We start from the raw sequence: 21,212 nt of genomic DNA on the forward strand, positions 1-21,212 counted from the left end.
GGTAGCTTGATTTTAGCTGTGGGTGACTAAAATCTTCTTATTCTGATCAAAAGAGGAAGCCAAGATGGTGGAGCAAAGTATTAGAGATATTTTTGAAAGGTCTCTAAATAAAATATGCCAAAATATTTGTGGACCAGCTGTTTTCTGATGATAAAAAAATCCTCTCAAATATTTCTGAGATGCAAACATATGGAGAATGTTACCAAATCACCAAGGCAATTTCACAAGAAGCTGAAAATGCAGAGGAGTTTATCACAGTTTTGGAAGAACCTGATATTAACTTTCACTACTATGGTTCAAATGTAAATCTCTAAACACAACTGAAAGAAAAGCTTTGAGAAAAAAAGACAGATTTGGGACTTTAGCAAGGTTGAGGATTTTGTGATAAAAAGAAAAGCCTATAAGTCTTTGATAAAACTTCCAGAGAAGAAAAAGCTTTTACTCCATGAAGATAACCTGGAAGCAGTGACTTAAACTTAACGAGTTAATTGGAATTAGGAGGCAATTTCCTAGGCTTGATGTGTACAACTGAAAGAAAGGTTTAACCAGAGGTGATATTCAGCAGGTTCTGAACAGTTCCGGAGAACCGGTAGCAGAAATTTTGAGTAGTTTGAACAACCAGAAAATGGAGATCTCTGACTGGAGATTTTACAGTATCCATACCCTGCCATGCCCACCAAGCCATGCCCACAGAACCAGTAGTAAAAAAAAATTTAATTCCACCACTGGGTTTAACCCAATATTTGAAAATGTATTTTTTGTATACATAATGCTTAAGGAATTTTTAAAGTAGGCAAAAGATAACGAAAATGTAATTGAGAGTACCTGTATTAAGAGAAAGTTAAAGAAATAATGTACTAGTTTAAAGAAAAATTATCAGTGTTAAAAAGGATGTTTACAAAAGAAAAAAAATCTGTAAGGGTAGTTTGGAGGCAGGAATCTAAACATAATACTGAAGTTTAAAGCTTGTCTGTTAAGAAGTCAAAGAAACAGATGTATTAGAAAGTTTTATATTTACAAAAAGTGTTTTTCTTTAAGTTTAGTACTTTGAAGGAAAAAAATGAAAAAAAATCCCCCCTTTTTTCTTTAGTAAGATCAAAGAATTTGAAAGAATACAATGAATTTTGTAAATAAAAATGGTGACAGTTCACAAAGATTACTAGGTGCAAATAGAAATACACATCATTTCCATAGCAAGGAAGATAAAACAGGAATGGCTAAATTGATTATTTTATCAATGCCCCTTTTTCTTTCTTTTTCTCTTTACCCTTGTATCTCACACCCACTTTTCCTTGCTCCCTCTCAGTCCCTTAATTTCCTATTTGTTCTTCTCTTCTTTGTGGTTTGTATAATAAAATAAAACCTTAACTAAGAGACCAGCTAAGGCTGGAGGTATGTAATTGGATATCATCAATATGATACTGGACTCCATATCAACAAATGATCTTCCTAGTAGTTTCATGTAGATGTTAAAAAGGAGTGGGGTACTTCACATTGCAGGGACATAAAAGCTTGACACCTCATCATTTACCAATTCCAAATGAAAATGGTCAGGGAGAAAGGAGGAGAACTATCCTAACACAATGCATACCACTCTTGGCCCCAGAATCTGGTCCTGAAGGATATCATGGTTGATGGTACTGAAAGCCTCTGAGACATCCAGGAGGGCCAGAATTGTTACATCACCTCCATCCTGAACCCTCAAATGTATTAAGTGCAATCAATGCCATTTCAGTGCTATACCCCAGTCTAAACTCAGACCAAAAGAGTCCAGATAGCTATTTAACCAGAAAATTGTTTCTCTTTGTGTATTCATATTTTGTAATGCAGCAGAACCGTATTTCTCAATTTTAGGGGAAAATAATTTTCTGAAGGGAATAGATTGTTGATGAGTACTGATTCAAAATTTCACACTAAAACCCACCTTCCTGCTAGAAAGGAAATGTGCTGCTAATAATTATAAATATAAACTTAACAATTCTTCACAATCAAAATCCATTGAGAGAGAATTGCCTCTGTCATTGCCAAGTGAATTTCAACTGTCTGCCTTAAGGCAACTTTTGGCAAAGACATTTCAATAGGTGATGATAAAGTTGTCATGGGAACTAAAATAGTTACTTTATTCTTCCTGCAGACAATACACCTGAGAAAATCAAATGCTACAGAAGTTGAAGAAAGCAGGTTCATAGCTATTTTCTTCAAATGTTCTGAACCACCCCAAAACACTGGAAAAAAATGCACTGGAAAAAAAAGAAAAGTGAATGTTTAGATCTACCCTAATTTATCCCCACTTTATACTAGCTTCTAATACAAGAAGGCAAGAACTTGTGTGGCTGTGTAATTATCTGCAAGCATTCCTACTTTGGCCCATCATAGCCCCTTCTAGAGTGGATAGGGCAAAAATCATACAAACACAAAACAAACATCACTTTTGTTTGCAAGACATCAATTTACTCTGTACAATGCCTGAACCCCCTCTCCCAGAAGAGATTCTGTCACCATTCACTTCTGCAGTATACCTTTATAATACACACACACACACACACAAATAAACACACACAATTTACTGAATGTATAGGTTATATCTATGTCCCATTACAAAAATCTCTATTCCTTTATTGAATGTCAAATATGCTGCCACAAAGCTTATTTTTAGGAATGATGTTTGTAATCTCTTTTGAAATGACTAAGCGGGCAATTTAAATTCTCACTGGTACGTATTACATGAGGAAACACATTTATACTTAGTGAAAGAAGGCTCCAAAATGTGTAACTGTAACTATGGCAAATAATTAAGCAAGTAAAATTTGTGCCTTTTCTTATAACCATGGATTTTCTACCAAGGAAATGCATCAGAAGATGGATAAGCATGGTATTAGGGTCTAGCGTATTTCTTTATGATTAAAGAGATTGTCAGCTATCAGATGATTTTCTTTTCATATTTTTGTGTAGACTAACCTGATCCACACTTATTTATGTTTTGTGTGCCTTGTTATGCTGTGTAACTCATTTGTGAGCTACAGCAACAATTGCGTTTTTATTGTATAAAACTGGCATTACCTTCTCAGTAGTTGTTCTAAAACTTAAATTGTCCCCTAAAATGTGGAACTGGCTGTGAATAAAATACATCAACAATAATTCTGTGCTCTAATTCTCATACTGCAGTTATATGATGACAGCAGAGACGGTGATTCTGGCTTTAAAAATATTTTAGAAGTAGATATAAGTTAGACATCACTAGCAATGCAAACCAGTGCAAATTTACTAGTAGTTTCCATACAGTGCCACTTACACTCAAGATCATGACAACCATTCTAAGGAACAAAGTACTGTATATCATACTTACCTGGAACTATTAAGTATAAATATAATAAGTTATTTCTCCAAGTGTTATCTTTTGTTTAGAAGAAAGGCAGTAAGAATGGGCTAATTCTACTTCTACGCCCTTTATTTCCTTCTCTTCAGGTTAAAACTCTGGAAAACCAGTGGTCTTAATTCTGTGGACAACCATCATGGTTAATAGAGTAGGGTGCCAAAAGTCATTATTTATATATGGAGCCCAAGGAGGATAATGACAAAAGGGGTTATAACCAGGGGTGGGATTCAAATTTCTTAACAACTGGTTCTGTGGGCATGGCCTAATTTGTGGGTGTGGCTTGGTGGTCATGTGACTGGCTGGGCATGGCTTGTATGTAAATATTGAAATAAATAATAAATAAATAAATGTGCTTTCAACCACCACATGAACATGAACATGAATATACATACATACATACATACATACATACATACATACTTTCTTAAGTTTTCGCGGGTACTTACATGTATGGTATTCAGCTTTGTTCGGGTATTTTCCCATGTCATTATAGTTTTGCTTTTAAAGTTGTAGCAACGTTTCGGCAGAATCTCATCTGCCATCATCAGGCTTCTGTATTGTGTTCATCTGTGAGTCAGACTTTTACAGTTGTTTCAGTTTTAAATTTGGGGCTAGCCTACTGCTGTGCCAGAATGGTTTTTTCTTCATCCTGATTGGTTGGGAGTCTTGGTCTGTGTTTATTGGTCTTGGAGTTTGCTCTGTGTGTGTGTATGTATGTATGTATATATATATGTATGTATGTATGTATGTATGTATATATATATATATATATATATATATATATATATATATATATATATATATATATATATATATATATATATATAGGTGTTGCTTGTTGGTATATATATATATATCATATGTCCGCTGTGGGTCAGACTTTTACAGACGGACACAGACGGACACAATACAGAACTGATGATGGCAGATGACACACACACACACACACACACCAAACTTAAGAAAACAAATACACACACACACACACACACACACACATGTATATCTATATCTATATCTATATCTATCTATATCTATATCTATATCTATATCTATATCTATATCTATATATATATCTATATCTATATCTATCTATATCTATATCTATATCTATATCTATATCTATATCTATATCTATAACTATATCTATATCTATATCTATATCTATCTATCTATCTATCTATCTATCTATCTATCTATCTATCTATCTATCTATCTATCTATCTATCTATTCAGACAAACACAATACAGAAGCCTGATGAGATTCTGCCGAAACGTTGCTACAACTTTAAAAGCACAACTATAATGACGTGGGAAAATACCTGAACAAAGCTGAATACCATACACACACACACACACACACACACACACACACACACATGTATATGTATGTATGTATATGTACATGTACATATATATTTATATGTATATATATATATATATATATATATGTATGTATGTATGTATGTATGTATGTATGTATGTATGTATGTATGTATTTGTTTTCTGAGGTTCTCGCGGGTATTTGTATGTGGATCTTTGGTTATTCGGGTTTTCTCCCGCGTAAGATTGGAAGTATCTAGGCAACGTTTCGATGAAGTCTCATTCATCATCTTCAGGCTTCTGTCTTCAGCTCTGTGCTCCTCAGAGTGATGTGAGCTTGCAGCTGCTTCTTCCTTTTAACTGCTAGTGGGGTGTGACTTGATTGGGTGGGGGCTTGGCTGTGTTCTGATTGGGTGGGGGTGTGTTCTCATTGGTTGGGGGTTTGGCTGTGTTCTGATTGTGTGGGGGGTTGGCCATGTTCTGATTGGCTGGAGGTGTGTTCTGTTCAGGTGGGGGCTTGGTTGTGCTCAGGTTGGTCTTAGTTACTGGGGGATTTGAGCTGGTGAGCTGTGATCCTGCTGTTTGGCTTCGAGTTCGTGGTCGTGCTGCATCTTCATGGTGGGGGTCAGTTCGCTTCATGTATGGCTCAGAGTGGTTAGAAGTGGGTAGTGATGCAGCTGCAGTGCGGCTTCTGATCTGTGGTCATGTCTCATCTTCTGTGTGGGTGTGAGTCTGCTTTTTACGTGGAAGTGTGGTGGTGGCATCTTGTGTGGCCCTCGTGGGTGTGGGTCTGGTGTCATTCATCATGTTAGGTACTCGTCTGTTCATGAGGGAACTGAAGCGAACTGACCCCCACCATGAAGATGCAGCACAACCACGAACTCGAAGCCAAACAGCAAGATCACAGCTCACCAGCTCAAATCCCCCAGTAACTAAGATCAACCTGAGCACAACCAAGCCCCCACCTGAACAGAACACACCTCCAGCCAATCAGAACATGGCCAGCCCCCCAACCAATCAGAACACAGCCAAACCCCCAACCAATGAGAACACACCCCCACCCAATCAGAACACAGCCAAGCCCCCACCCAATCAAGTCACACCCCACTAGCAGTTAAAAGGAAGAAGCAGCTGCAAGCTCACATCACTCTGAGAAGCACAGAGCTGAAGACAGAAGCCTGAAGATGATGAATGAGACTTCATCAAAACGTTGCCTAGATACTTCCAATCTTACGCGGGAGAAAACCCGAATAACCAAAGATCCACACACACACACACACACACACACACACACACACACACACACACACATATATATATATATATATATATATATATATATATATATATATATATATATATATATATATATCTTAAGTTTTCGCTGGTACTTACATGTATGGTATTCAGCTTTTTTCGGGTATTTTCCCACGTCATTATAGTTGTGCTGTTAAAGTTGTAGCAACGTTTCAGCAGAATCTCATCTGCCATCACAGATTCACTAACAAATCTACCTTTCTGCAATCTGCTGCCTGAGTCTGCACTGAAAAATAGAAGCTTCAGTCCTAAGGAAGGTTCAGCTCTGCTCTCAGGCCACTTCTCCGCTACCTCCCAACCCCATGAATACCACTCTAACTGGGCCTCAGGGAAGCCTCCTGGGTGAAGGAGAAGAATCGTAACAACCGGTTCTATAGAACTGGTCCGAACTGGTAGAATCCCACCCCTGGTTAGAACTAACATGCTTGTACTTACTACCTTTCCTTATAAGGGTTCAATATATGGTTTGGAAATCACTAAAATAGCTAAAGTTAATTATGCTGCTTGCCAAATGCCGTGGGGTTTAATTAGCAATAGCAAAAGCACTTAGACATATCATGCCCATAGTGTTTTACACTATGTCAACTGTCAGATAATTTTAAAAAAATATTTTTGTATAAACTAACCTGATCCACACTCATTTATGCTTTGTGTTCTTGAGTGGTGGCCTAGTGCCCCCAACAATCTGAGTCCTCATTTTACCACCTGAGAAGGATGGAAGGCTGAATCAATTTTGAGCCCTGTCAGGAACAAACTCCTGGCTGTGAGCAGTTAGCCTGCAATACTGCATTCTAACTATTGCACCATTATGGCTTAAATAACATTATGAATAGTCCTGTGTAACTATACAATATGTGTGGGAGGTTCTGCTATTGCTGCAAGGAGAATCAGGTAGTTTGGGATGGAACTGAAGGTAGAACCATACTGCTTCCTTCTTTTTCCTTACTAGAAACCATATTGACTACCATTGCTGACACATTTTCAGTGCCTTGTCAAGACTACAGTCTGCAATAAAACTTTGCCAGTTTTTTTTTCACCGCTCCCATCCCAATCCTCATGACATAGGAGTTGAAGGTGATACCTTTAGTATCTCTACACACAAGGCCCTTAAAGGGCCCAGCAATTCATCACTGGTGCTTAGCTTGCTTTAGCTCTTTGTTTCAGAGAATGGATACGAGGATGAGCAGATGAGCAAAGAGGAATCTCATGTAAAATGAAAATTAGAATTATAGACTATGAGTGGGCGACTTATAATGTCTCTATGGGATTCTGTCTCCATTAATAAGGGACAAGGATATTCCACTCCCCAATCCAATTAACAAGGAATTTTCGCAAACTCCTTTCCGTGTACTGCTAAAGATTGGAAACCAGTTGTATAGGTTGTACTGTGTTAGTGTAAGGAAGTTGTTCATAACCATTATTTTTAGCAATAGCTGTTATTAATACAATGTGGGAAAAATTACAACTTCCTAAAAACATTTTTTCACATATTAACCATGTGATCATTATTGCTTGAAGGCAAACTTCTTATAATAGAAAATTAGTATGTCTGCATTAAATAAACACAATTTCTTCTTCCGAATTTTAATTGTCTATTATGTAGAAAATAGTTATTTATATGTCTGGACATAATTACATAAGAGTCATGGAATCCATATGAAGAGTATAACTAAGAAATAGGCTATAGTTCAAAGAGAATGATTCTTAAATATATTGCTTCAGCCATTTTAACCAACTGTGCTTTCTGTACAATTTTATAAAACATGAACTGATCATCTTAAGCCCCATTTACTTTTAACGAGATTTAATTACTACCAATCTTTTTCTGAGCTGTTTTCCATACCAATCTGCTATAAAATCTATTTTATTTGATTAGATGTAATCTCCAAAATGTTGTTCACACATGATTCTGCTTGGAACCAAATGGTTACTAAATAACAATTCCAGACAATCAAACAATTGAAATTAGTAAGTATTTTGTTCTGAAATACAGACACTACTGTGTCAGACTGAATATGTGTATATGTATAGAGTCACTTGTTCCTCTGCTTTGACCTTAGTATGCAATAAAGATACTTACAAAACAGAATTGGTTAATAAAATAAAACTTCTTAATAGCTTTTCTTTACAAAACAGAGTGGTTTATAATAAGCAAGTTACAGATCAGGGCAGAATAATATTTCAAAAAACTGGACTGTATTACAAAGCATTTTTTTCAAACATCCATTTGTGTTGGATTATTGCTGAAAGATACTAGTAGTCAATCTATTTCAGAAATTTCTTGACTAATTTACAAACATCCATAAAATAGTGAAAAAATTGCATGCTCTAGAAACCTGGTACATTTTCATGCCTCTGGACTAAAAAGATGAAGACGATAGCAAATGAATAACATTTTAAAGATAGCAAGATGGCATTTACAGAGTCTTTTCATTGATTTTAGCTGACTCTTCAGCATTGCTTCCTTTTCTCTCAGTTGATTTGTTATTTTCTGGTTTAATCCATGGAGGGCTGTGTGATTTCTGTAGGTATAATGAAGAAAACACAATCAATATTCAAATGTTACTGTGGGACTTTCAAGGAATGGAAACATAGGTTTGGACACCTAAGAATAAAGTCGATCTGCTTCAAAGGGAAACTCTCCAATTTGGAGAATTAAGTTCCTTGAAAAGCAAATAAATTGATTACATTACACCACAAAACTGCCATTGCCAATAAAGGATATTTCCTTTGGAGAAGAAGTGTAAGGGGAAAAAATCATAAAGAAAAATAGAAGAAAATTATCAGCTGCCCAATCCTTCCTAACTAAAAATAATTCCATATTTGCATGCTCACCTTTTGATCAGCTATAGTAATTGGTTAGCAGAAATAACAAAATGAATTGCTGTCTCTTTTAAGACAGATTAGCTTGGGGAGAGATATATGTGACTAAAGGGAAGACATTGTAGAGATGGTTTGTGTGAGTAGAGAACAGAGCAGTTGAAAATGGAGCACAATGAGAACTTGTATGGCTTGGTTGTACATTTTGATTTGAATGAGGGTGGATTTGTTGGAGCCCTGACACATGTAAGTGGAATCCACAGTAACAAGGCAATATAGCAAATATACAGATTTTTTCCTCATTAAATAGCTTTCTGTGTACCCTTTCTGTGCACTAGGTTTTCCAGAAAATGTTTTATTAACTTCTTGGGAAAATGTGGACTATCATGTGGTAGGCTGTTGGAGTGCAGTAGAGAAGAACAGAATTGTTTTGTTATAGTATATTATCAAGAAGTTCTATATATTTTGGCAATATAGACAAGGTAAGGAAGACAGACCACTACCATCTTAAATTTATAACAGGAAATAACAGAAAGAAGAAAAATATACAACTTAATTGCAAATAACATGTTTATCTGTAAAATTTGGCTTTCCCTATTATCTATTAGATTATGCTACAATAATTCCAACACTTTCTTAGTGTGTTGAAAAGTGGGTAGGACAAATATAAGGCTAAATTTATTTTTCTAGAAAATGAAGATAAAAATTGGAATAACATTGGAATATAGAGATGAGATGTCCTGCTATGACAAATCACTCATTTTCTATTTTTAAAAGCAGGTAAAATATGTCTCTAAATATCTTGGTACAGTGTCATTAATTGAACCACACATTGAAATTTTGGATTCCATTCTCTTTAACCCTGTGTAGGATACAATTATAATTTATGAGAATGAAAATATTCTGGTAGTCCTGGACTTCTCAGTAACCTACATTTGTCTTTCAGGACTGATTGATTACAATATTACTGATGTCATTGTGGACAATGATCTCTATTTCCTCCCCAACACTCTCCAGAAACCTTTCTAGATGATTGTGATACCTGCAACTTCACAACAAAGAGGCATGTCAACATGTGAGCCATCACAAATCTATGTTTCAGTGATTCTAATGTTCAAATTGTTCATTCTTCTCCTTCTTGGGTAGAATGCACTTAGAACAGGAGGGTTACTTCATCAAAGTGATTCATACATAGTTATGAATGCCCTGACTGCTGGCTTCTAAATTTTTATCCAGCATTGATTTCTACAAACTAAAATATGGACATGTTGCCAAATTAAACCGTGGTATAGTATCAATAAATAAAAATACCAGATTATTTCAATATAAAATAAAAATACTGGATTATACCAGTATCAATTAATATGGATAATGAATAAAAAGCTGTGATAGGAGGGCCTTCGTTTTAAGTTTTCTTTTCCATTGTCTTCTTCTTACATCAATGCATTTTCCTGCAACACTGCTCTTACATAATTTAGAGTTGTAGATTAGAAAGTAGGTTTCAGACAAAGCAAAAAACAAACAAGCAAACAAAAACCTCAGAGGATAAAAATAACATTGAAGAGAAAATGGTGTTTCTTTCAAAGCTGATGATTCATATAACAAGGGACAAAGAAGGAATTTAATTTGGATGATCAGAATGTATAAAAAGTACAAGGTTCATACCTGCATGCTAGGATCTGTTACATTACTCTGGGTTCCTAAACAAGTGTTGCCAATCTGAAAAGTGGAAAAAATGGTATTAAACAATCATCTCTAATTTAGAAATCAATAATTCATACACAAATTGATTTGCATTTTTAAACACATGTGGGAATGATTCATAGAATTATGACTGAAAGCTTGCTTGCCTAAATGAGGGTTTCAATGTTTGCCCATCTTTACTTTACTCTAATTTACTTTATTTTACTTTACTTTTACTTTTTTTACTTTTACTTTTACTTGACTTTATTTTAGATTTGAAGGAAAGGTGTGAAGGAAAGAACAGAAAATAAATGTGCTTTCAACCACTACATGAATATGAATACGTATGTATGTATGTATGTATGTATGTATGTATGTATGTATGTAATTATGGTATTCAGCTTTGTTCAGGTATTTTCCCACGTCATTATAGTTGTGCTTTTAAAGTTGTAGCAACATTTCGGCAGAATCTCATCTGCCATCATCTTCTTGTGGAACAAGAAGATCTGCTTGTAAGTTTTGACATGGTTTCACTATTCACTCAAGTCCCGATAAAAGAAATTCTTGAAATCATCAAAAATAAATACCAACCACCCAAATACCTCATGGAACTAGCAGAACACTGCTTAACAAACACATATTTCATATACAAAGGACAAAGATACAAGCAAATTGAAGGAGCCCCTATGGGATCACTACTGTCACCCATCATTGCAAACCTGTTCATGGAAGAATTCGAATCCAGAGCCCTGGCTAATGCCACCCACAAACCCAAACCATGGTTAAGATACATCGATGACACATTTGTGATTTGGCCCCATGGAAAAGAAAACCTAAACAATTTCCTAACACACCTAAACAGCATACACCCCAAAATCAAGTTCACCATGGAAACGGAAACAAACAAACAACTACCATTCCTAGATGTACTAATCTACAAAAAAACAGATGGCACCCTAGGACATACCATATACCAGAAGAAAACACACACCAACTGCTACCTCAACGCCCAATCCCACCACCACCCAGCACAGATAAACTCCATAGCCAAAACACTAATCACCAGAACCAACCCATGCAGACAAAACACACATAAAGACTGAACTATGCACCCTGACTAAAGTACTGACAGCCAATGGCTTCCACAAAAGCAAAATCACCGGCTTGATCCACAAAAACACACTGAGACATAATGGTGACCTAGAAGATGAACAGACCTATGGAACAGCTGTCCTGCCCTATATAAGAGGTACTACAGACAAAATCAGTAAGATACTACACAGGCATCACATCAAGACTGCCTTCAAAACAGACAGAAAAATAGCAGCCATCCTAAGAAACCCCAAAGATAAAATTGACCTGGAAAACCAAGGTATATATGAAGTCCCCTGTGCATCATGCCCTGCCACATACATTGGACAGACCAATGGAAGAATAAGTACCCGCCTGGATGAACACAAAAATGCAGTAAAAAAGCTGGAACACACTTCCTCACTAGTCCAACACATGAAAGCCACAGCTCATAGCATCGACTTCAATGGCACCAAAACCCTAGCCAGTATAGAAAACCCCAGCCACAGAATTATCAGAGAAGCCATAGAGATTGAAAAAGACCTGAAAGCATGAATAGAAGAGATGATTCACCAGACTGTCAATTATTTGGAAACCTGCACTCACAAACAAAAAAATCTCCACACCACAAGCCAGGCAAACAGATCCCCCCTGATACCTCCAGCTCAAACACACCCCAACCAGGCACCCAGATGAAACCTAGCTTCCTAATAAATGATAGCTGTCCATTTACTCAGAGCCAAGCTGCACTAAAAGTCTCCAATACAGGAACACAATGTTGCCAGCCTGTGTTGCCTGTGACTCACAGATGAACATTATACAGAAGCCTGATGATGGCAGATGAGATTCTGCCGAAATGTTGCTACAACTTTAAAAGCACAACTACAATGATGTGGGAAAATACCCGAACAAAGCTAAATGCCATACATGTAAGTACCCGTATTGATTAAAGAGATGTGAACAGATTACTTTGTTTCACTTAATAAAAGTCAGGATAAAAATGGAGACAAAAATACCTTTACATAATTCCATTCAAAACACATTTAAAAAAAAATAAGGCAAGTTGTTTTTGCAGTATTTTTAAAGTGCAGATTGTTGTTGAAATGGTATGAAACATATCTATGATGGAAAGAGGCAAACATTTTTTATCTGTCCCTGGTGATTTCTCAATTGCCATAAGCAGCATGGGGTGATTACATTCTGCAGCTTTTACTTGTGAACGTCCCAGAGCTATCGCATTGGTTCTGGGAGAAAAGAACATACTAAATAAGGTGAGTTGGTTTTTGGATCCAGCAGAGCTCCTATTGAACTGATAAATCATATTTCATCAAAGAAATCATATTACATCAAAGCTAACAACAGATGAAGAAATTACATTACCAATTTAAAACTCCCTTAATGATACCAAACACCACAACAGCTCCATCACAAAATGACACATGAGGGTTTTCCTCCCCTGTTGATCCAATGTGGGAGGGTGTCAGAGAGCAGAGTCTTAGCAGCATCCATGAAGGCAAGGAGGGTGAAGGGTCTACTAAGGCTACCAGAGTTATTGATAAGATAGTCAGAGAAAACAAATTGTCTTTTAATCTTATCAAGCTGTGATGTGCAATACCCTTCAGAGGACAAGAGTTTTGCTGTGATTATAAGCCTTTTTTACCAATTGCATCAAGATATCTATCAATTTACTCAGGCCTCCTCAGAAACAAGTCTCATTTGGTTTCATATGATTTGTTCCCAGGATATAAATATGGCCTAAGGAAAATTATTAGGAAGGAGAACAATTCAAATTGTACAGCTGTATTTCTGGGATAGAAACACTCAATTCTTTATCTTATGCAGATGGACTTGTAGTTGTCATAGTGATAATAGCTTATTTGTTCTACAATAAGTGGAATCAGGTAGTAAAAATAAGCATGCATAACAAGTTACATTATGTTATATATGCTGTTGGCAATTAAGAAGTCCTCTTCCCCTATTAGCATAATATCTCATCCATTTTGGGATTTATTTCCTTTTTAAAATTGCAATAGTGAAAATAGAAGATTATACTGTATATATCACAATGTGCAATCTACTATAACTTCTTTTCACTATGATTGCCTTACATATTGACTTAATTCTCACATACACTAGATTGAATTGAGAATAATAGTAGCTCTATCAGTGTGTCAGTAAAGGTAAAAATCTAACTCTATACAGAGAGGAACATGATTTGCGAGGAACTGACTGTTGGCTCTTTATGATAGTGCTTTATGCAATTAGGAGTGAAATGAAGAGAATACATTTTTTCTCTGAAGGATAGTCTGCAGTAAGCATTGTCCTCTTTAGAAAAACAATAAGCTTTCCCTACTAAGTGGAAAGCAGGTTGGACATTGGAGTAATGTCTGTTAGTTCCCCCCTGAAAACAAAAACACCTGTATCAACCAGTCAAACTTTCTCAGTTTTAGAAAGAAAGCAACGGCAATTAACTCACAAAATATTGCCAAGAAACAACATGGCTATTCTAAATAGGAAAAGAAATTTTACCTCAAGTTATGTAGGAACTGTGGGGATATGTGTTTAAACTCAGAACTTCTAATACTTATTTTCATAAAGCCAAACCCATAACCCTAATATCAAAACCATAGCATGAGTTTCTCTCATCATTTCTTGCCTTCCAGTGAATGTACGTCTCAGGGTGAGTTTATTTTCAGCTCAATTAGAAATAGATTTATCCCCCAATGCTTTGACAAATATGAACCTGAAATGCCCATTTGCATTTCACTTTACACAATATGGCACATGCTTCAGATAACATTTTCCTTTTTCACAATGCAATAATTTTAGTACATGTTTCCCTCACGTTATATGGATTTGTATTATGTGATTGATAATCTTTTCTCCAAGAATTCACTTGATGCAATTTTTTTTTAAAAAAAGTGGCTATTATGACAGCTGGACCAGCAAAGTCAAATTGTGCCAGAGAACCATGCCAAGATTTCATCCTGCCAAAATGGCTTGAGCATTTTTGTGCCAAAGCTCCTTTCTTCCCTCATTCACACATTTACCATTGTGTTGTAGAGGTCTAGCTGTGCATTCCTTCCTCCACTTCTTTTGTGCTACTATTAGTATTTCATCAAAATGGCCATCAAAATGGCATTAACATCTTGCCCCAAATATAAAGGAAAACTTTTAACACTAAAAACAAAGTTGGATGTATTACATCATGCTGACTTTGTAAACCACTTAGAGAGGGCTGTAAAGCACTGTGAAGCAGTGTATGTCTAAGTGCTATTGCTATCATGCTGAAGTTGGTGAAGGAACTTAGGATGAGCTTTTAACCTGAGTGAATCTATTGTGCACAGCATAGGTAATAATGCTAATACAATTTGTAGTACCATTTTTCATTCGTCCTCTTTGTCTGCCATAACCCAGATATAAAAAAGATGGAGAAAATGCCTTCACTGTACCCAGAATGTGAAACAAGGGGAAAAAATGTTTGAGTTAACTAGTGCTTGGTAATAAGGCTGTAAAAATTTATGAGTACATTTATTAACTATAGGCAGAAACAGATTTTTGCATTACTATTATATATGGCAAAAATAATAATAATGTGATTTAATTATTCTAGCTCAATAAGCTCATACAACTGAGATTACATTTACTTTTATTGCCCTATCCTATTGTATGTAGGTGTCTAGGTGGATATTACAATAATTCTAAGAATGAATAAGGTAAGCCCTCCCACAAACCAAAGATATGTTTAATTAATATTGCATGGTTTTATGGCATTGATTTAATGGGACAATCAGACACTCAATTGCTAAACTGAAGCTGGAAATTTTCCTGAATTGGAATTATTAGATCATATCTATTGCTTTGGGTATGAAACTATAATTAAATAAAATAATTAATAAATTTATATCCCTATTACAATAAGCACATTAGTAGAATGAAACATAATTTAGGGCAGCATTGGAAGTTCTCTTTAACAGTTATGAAAAGGATTCAATTGTTACATGCTGATAGTACAAAATATATGGTCTTATCTATTGTTACTTATATCATGAAATACCTTTTATTTACCCATAGTATGCACAAAAACACAAAGCCAAGAGAGAAGAGCTAATGTAGCTTGTCATAGAACAATTGTGAAAACAGCAACTTATTACATTACATCTCTCAAACAAAATCTGCTGAAAAGGATTCACCCCAAGATCCCAAACTCTCCCTCTCTAGGTAAAGATATCTGTGGAGAAAAGGATAAACTTTCAAAACTGTCTGCCTTGAAATAGCAGACACTATATCTCTGCTAGCTTGTTACTTTTTGGGAACGGAGACTTTGAATGTCCTAGATCCAACTCTCTTGCCATTATTATTTACAGAAAAATGACAGAATACAGAACTTTGGAGATAACTACATATACTATTGCTCCATTCTTGACCCACTTTGAATGTTTTTTTCTGGACTGTATTCATTTAACAAATTCATATGGTTGCCATCTTACTGTATGTTATTCTGGGCAGCATATAACCAACAAATCAACAAACAACATCACAAGTGTTTAAACACTTAATAATTAAATAAAAGATAGATTATGTAAGAAAAGCATCCATCTAAACACAGCGCAACCATTGAACAGGCTCCCTAAGGATTCCCCCACTTTTCTGAAGTTTGGGATTTGGCATCTCCTCCATAATGGACTGATCCTTCATCATTCTTTATCCAAGGCTGAATTTATTATGCCAAAATAAATACAACTAGAGTTAAAAAAAAAAAAAAGCTTTGCTGTCACCTTCTAATATGAATAATACATGCAACAGATGTAATGGTTTATTAATTTGCTAATCAAATTAGCTGTCTATCTCAGCTAAGAAGTGATTCTGGGCTACGTACAACAAGTAATGATTGAAGTATTGAATTGGTACAGGGAAGACCCTATTTCTAGCCCATACTTAGCTGCTGAAATTCACAGGATGACTTTGTGACAGTTATTTTCTTTCACCCACAAAGAAATTTGTGATTGGGAAAGAAATTGGTGGAAAGAGCTTTGTGTAAGTGTTGAGTTCCTGATTGAAAAAGTGCAATATAAAACTGATAAACAAAGATCAGTTTATTATGAAGAACTATAACTCCCATTCCCTTATGCCTTTCCAGCTGTGATAAAGACTAGAAAATGTCAATGAGACAATGATGAATCCGCATACAGACAGGAGGTTGAACAACTTGCCTCATGTTGCGACCAGAACAATCTGGAACTGAACACACTCAAAACCATAGAAATGGTGGTAGACTTTAGGAGAACCCCTCCCATACTATCACCACTTCTAATATTAGACAACATAGTACCAACAGTAAAGAACTTCAAATTTCTAGGTTCTATCATATAACTAAAGACCAAAAATGGACACCTAATATCAAAAACATCATCAAAAAAACATAACAAAGAATGTTCTTTCTGCACCAACTGAGACAACTCAAACTGCGTAAGGAGCTGTTTGATACAGTTCTACAGATGAATTATTGAGTCTATCATCTGTACCTGTATAACTATCTGGTTTGGTCCTGCAACACAACAAGACAGACTGTTGTGGCCCACCGGCAGCTGGTGGAGTTGCCAGCAGAGTCAGACAGTAGTGAGGAGGTTGGGGAGGATCCTGGGCCAGTCTTGGAGGCTGAGGAAGGCTCAAATGAGGATCTGCTTCAGAGGCAGGGATGGGGCCAGGGCAGGCTGGCAGTCATCAGCTGCCTTCGGGCTCAGATAGCAATGAGGCTGGGGAGCAGTTGGAACCGTTTCCCAGCCTGCACGCATGCAGAGCTGCTAAAAGAAAGGAGCAATTAAGAACTTAGGGTTGACATGGGATCAAGGTCACAGATGAACAATGAATGGCCCCTCCCATCAGGATTAAAAGAGGAACAAAAGGGGAGAGGTTTTTCCAGGAAACAACTCGCTCGTTCAGTCATTTGTTTGTTCCAGCCTTGTGGAAATTTGTCTGTAATACCAGCCTTCCCTGCCACCAGTGATTGTGGAACTATTTACCAGGCAGCGTTGCAGGATTGATAAAGGTCTGAGATAATTAGTTTACCTTCACAATACTGTTTGCCAAGCTGTTGGCTGACTGTGAATGAAATAATTCACATTATTGTAAATAAAGAGTTTTTTTGCTGGGACTCAGAATTGACTGAGTGCTTTTTGGTGAGGCCTAGGACAGAACACAGACACAGACTTCAGAGAATAATTAGGACTGCAGAAAAAACAATTACTACCAACCTCCCTTCCATCAAGGACCTATATACTGCACGAGTCAAAAAGAGGGCTGTGAAAATATTTATAGACCCCCTCACATCCTGGACATAAACTGTTTCAACTCCTATCCTCAAAACAATGCTATAGAGCACTGCACACCAGAACAACTAGACATATGAACAGTTTTTTTCCCCCGAACACCATCACTCTGCTAAAGAAATAATTCCCTCAACACTGTCAAACTATTTACTAAGTCTGCATTACTATTACTATTAATCTTCCCATCCTTCCTTTTACCAATCTCCTTCCACTTATGACTGTATGGCTGTAACTTCGTTGCTTGTATCCTTACAATTTTTATTGTATTCCTAGTATGATTTGATTGCTTATTGTACCCTATGACTATTATTAATTGTTGTAACTTATGATTCTTGATGAATGTATCTTTTCTTTTATGTACACTGAGAGCATTTGCACCAAGACAAATTCCTTGTGTGTCCAACCACACTTGGCTAATAAAGAATTCTATTCTATTCTATTCTATTCTATTCTATTCTATTCTATTCTATTCTACGTCAATAACCACAATATGCATTCTTTATAATCAGTGTCAAAGAAAAAAGCAAGTGACTATGCCTCTGAATCTGTTTTAAATCAACTTTTAAAAATCAATGGATTGTTCAAGTTTCATCTTAATTCATGTTGGAAAAAAGTAACTTATCTTGTTTAGTTGATTCTTTGAGGTTTACAAAATGAATGACACTCTGCTTCTACAGCATATTTTTTGGTGGAGTGTCATAATAAAAGGAATTTTGGAGGACTGTGTGGAAGATTAGATTTATCTTCCCTTTATAATTCCTTTGTTCTGTTCATTCTTGCAAATCCGCAGAGCTCAGCAAATGTTTCAGGATCAATGCTGGAAACAGAATTATATTTTTCCAGTGCTTGTTCTTAGAATCTCTATTTATACTGGCAGACAAATAAAGTACATGGAGGTAGAAGATAGCCAAATGAAAGAGGCTGTATACATGAGAGATGACTGTATTAAGTAAGGAGAGCACAATTTATTAAGCAAGGAGGGCACAATGTGGTGGCTGGCATAAACATATATTTGAACTGCTTGATCTGGAGAAGGAATATTGCTGCCACATTATGAGCTGTACATGAGTTATGCTCTCCGGGAAAAAAATGGAAGACAGCTCAATTTCATAGAAGCATTTAAAACCAAATTTTCCCACTGTCATATAAAGCCAAATCATCCTACTCTTCAATAGCAAGCAAAATAACTGTGGTTCTGTCCTAGCATGGAATGCATTATAGGGACAGCATAAATGAATGCAAGATTGCCAGGAAATGCTATTCAATAAAATCATTGGAAAATGGTAAAGATGACTAATTAATAACACTATCAGTTTCAATGTGAAATGGCATTGCAAGGAAATCTAATACAACATATAAATACACACATATAGACACACAAATACATACATATGACTTTTCCACAGTTTTCATAATGAGGCATGAATGTCAGGGAGTTAGGATCAAAACAGAGTCAAGCGATGTAATGTAGCATATGGATCAGTCTGCAAATAATATACTTCCTTCACGTCATGTTATCATGACAGAATTGTTTCAAATGAAGTGAGTTCTGTAAGTATCTATCTATTATCTATATATATATATATATATATATATATATATATATATATATATATATATATATATATATATATATATATGGATCTTTGGTTATTGGGTTTTCTCCGCGTAAGATTGGAAGTATCTAGGCAACGTTTATGAAGTCTCATTCATCATCTTCAGGCTTCTGTCTTCAACTCTGTGCTTCTCAGAGTGATGTGAGCTTGCAGCTGCTTCTTCCTTTTAACTGCTAGTGGGGTGTGACTTGATTGGGTGGGGGCTTGGCTGTGTTCTGATTGGGTGGGGGGTGTTCTCATTGGTTGGGGTTTTGGCTGTGTTCTGATTGGTTGGGGTTGGCCATGTTCTGATTGGCTGGAGGTATGTTCTGTTCAGGTGGGGGCTTGGTTGTGCTCAGGTTGGTCTTAGTTACTGGGGATTTGAGCTGGTGAGCTGTGATCTTGCTGTTTGGCTTGAGTTCGTGGTCGTGCTGCATCTTCATGGTGGGGGTCAGTTCGCTTCATGTATGGCTCAGAGGGGTTTGAAGTGGGTAGTGATGCAGCTGCAGTGCGGCTTCTGGTCTGTGGTCGTGTCTCATCTTCTGTGTGGGTGTGAGTCTGCTTTTTACGTGGAAGTGTGGTGGTGGCATCTCGTGTGGCCCTCGTGGGTGTGGGTCTGGTGTCATTCATCATGTTAGGTACTCGTCTGTTCATGAGGCGGGTTTCCAAATGACTGGTAAGCGGGAGGTGTCATCTCTTTTATTCATGCTGTGTGGGCGTTTTCTATCTCTATGGCTTCTCTGATTATTCTGTTGTTGAAGTGTTCGGTTTTGGCGATAGTTCTGGTATTTTTAAAGTCAATCTCATGTCCTGTGGCTTTGAGGTGTTGGACCAGGGAAGAGGTCGGTTCTTCTTTTTGATTGAGTTCTTATGTTCTTCAAGCGTGCACTTATTCTTCTGTTAGTTTGTCCAATGTATGTGGTGGGGCAGGCAGTGCAAGGGATTTCGTATACTCCTTGGCTTTCTAACTTCGATTTTGTCTTTAGGGTTTCTTAGGATGGTGGATATTTTTCTGTTTGTGCAGAATGCTGCTTTAATGTTGTGTTTTTGGAGGATCTTGCTGATTTTGTCTGTAGTGCCTTTTATATATGGGAGGAGGGCTTTGTCGTTCTCTTGTTCTCTGTCTTGGATTTTGGTTGGGGTTTCTTTTTGGATTAGGTGGGTAATCTTCTTTCTTTGGAATCCATTGGCTGTTAGTACGTTGGTGAGAGTGTTTAGTTCGGTTTTTAGGTGTTGTTCATCAGCTAAGCATTTTGTTCTGGAGATGAGTGTCTCAGCTACGGATTGATCTGTGCTGGGTGGTGGTGTGAGAGTGCATGTAGATAGCGGTTTGTATGTGTTTTCTTCTGGTAGATGGTGTGTCCTAGGGAGCCATTGGGTTTTTGTATACCAAGACATCTAGGAAGGGAAGTTGATTGTTAGCTTCTGTTTCCATGGTGAATTGTATTTTGGGGTGTAGGCTGTTGAGGTGTGTGAGGAAGTTGTTCAGTTTTTCTTTCCCGTGTGGCCAGATTATGAAGGTGTCATCTACGTATCTGAGCCAGAGTTTGGGTTTGTGATCATATTTTTCTAGAGCTTGTGTTTCAAAGTGTTCCATGTAGAGGTTTGCGATGACAGGTGAGAGGGTGATCCCATGGGTGCTCCTTCTATTTGTTTGTATTTTTGTCCGTTGTAGGTGAAGTATGTATTGGATAGACA

At 36.7% G+C, this 21,212-nt stretch overlaps 1 protein-coding gene across 3 annotated transcripts in view; it reads right to left on the reverse strand.

Moving 5' to 3' along the window:
- Positions 1-8,105: 8,105 nt before the first annotated feature.
- The window catches only part of LUZP2 (leucine zipper protein 2), a 393,008-nt gene continuing 379,901 nt past the window's right edge, over positions 8,106-21,212 (reverse strand). For 2 of the 3 annotated variants that reach the window (XM_026664758.2, XM_087951089.1), the window contains 2 exons: positions 10,502-10,555; positions 8,106-8,538 (listed from right to left, as the gene is read on the reverse strand). In XM_026664758.2, the coding sequence (XP_026520543.1) occupies positions 8,434-8,538; positions 10,502-10,555 (159 nt within the window). In that variant the 3' untranslated portion in view covers positions 8,106-8,433. The remainder of the gene's footprint in view (positions 8,539-10,501; positions 10,556-21,212) is intronic. The other variant, XM_087951090.1, reaches the window with a different exon arrangement.

Source organism: Notechis scutatus, chromosome 1 (genome assembly GCF_049901735.1).
Source record: "Notechis scutatus isolate UNSWTSFEM ecotype Mainland chromosome 1, rNotScu1.2, whole genome shotgun sequence".
NCBI classification, from domain to species: domain Eukaryota; kingdom Metazoa; phylum Chordata; class Lepidosauria; order Squamata; family Elapidae; genus Notechis; species Notechis scutatus.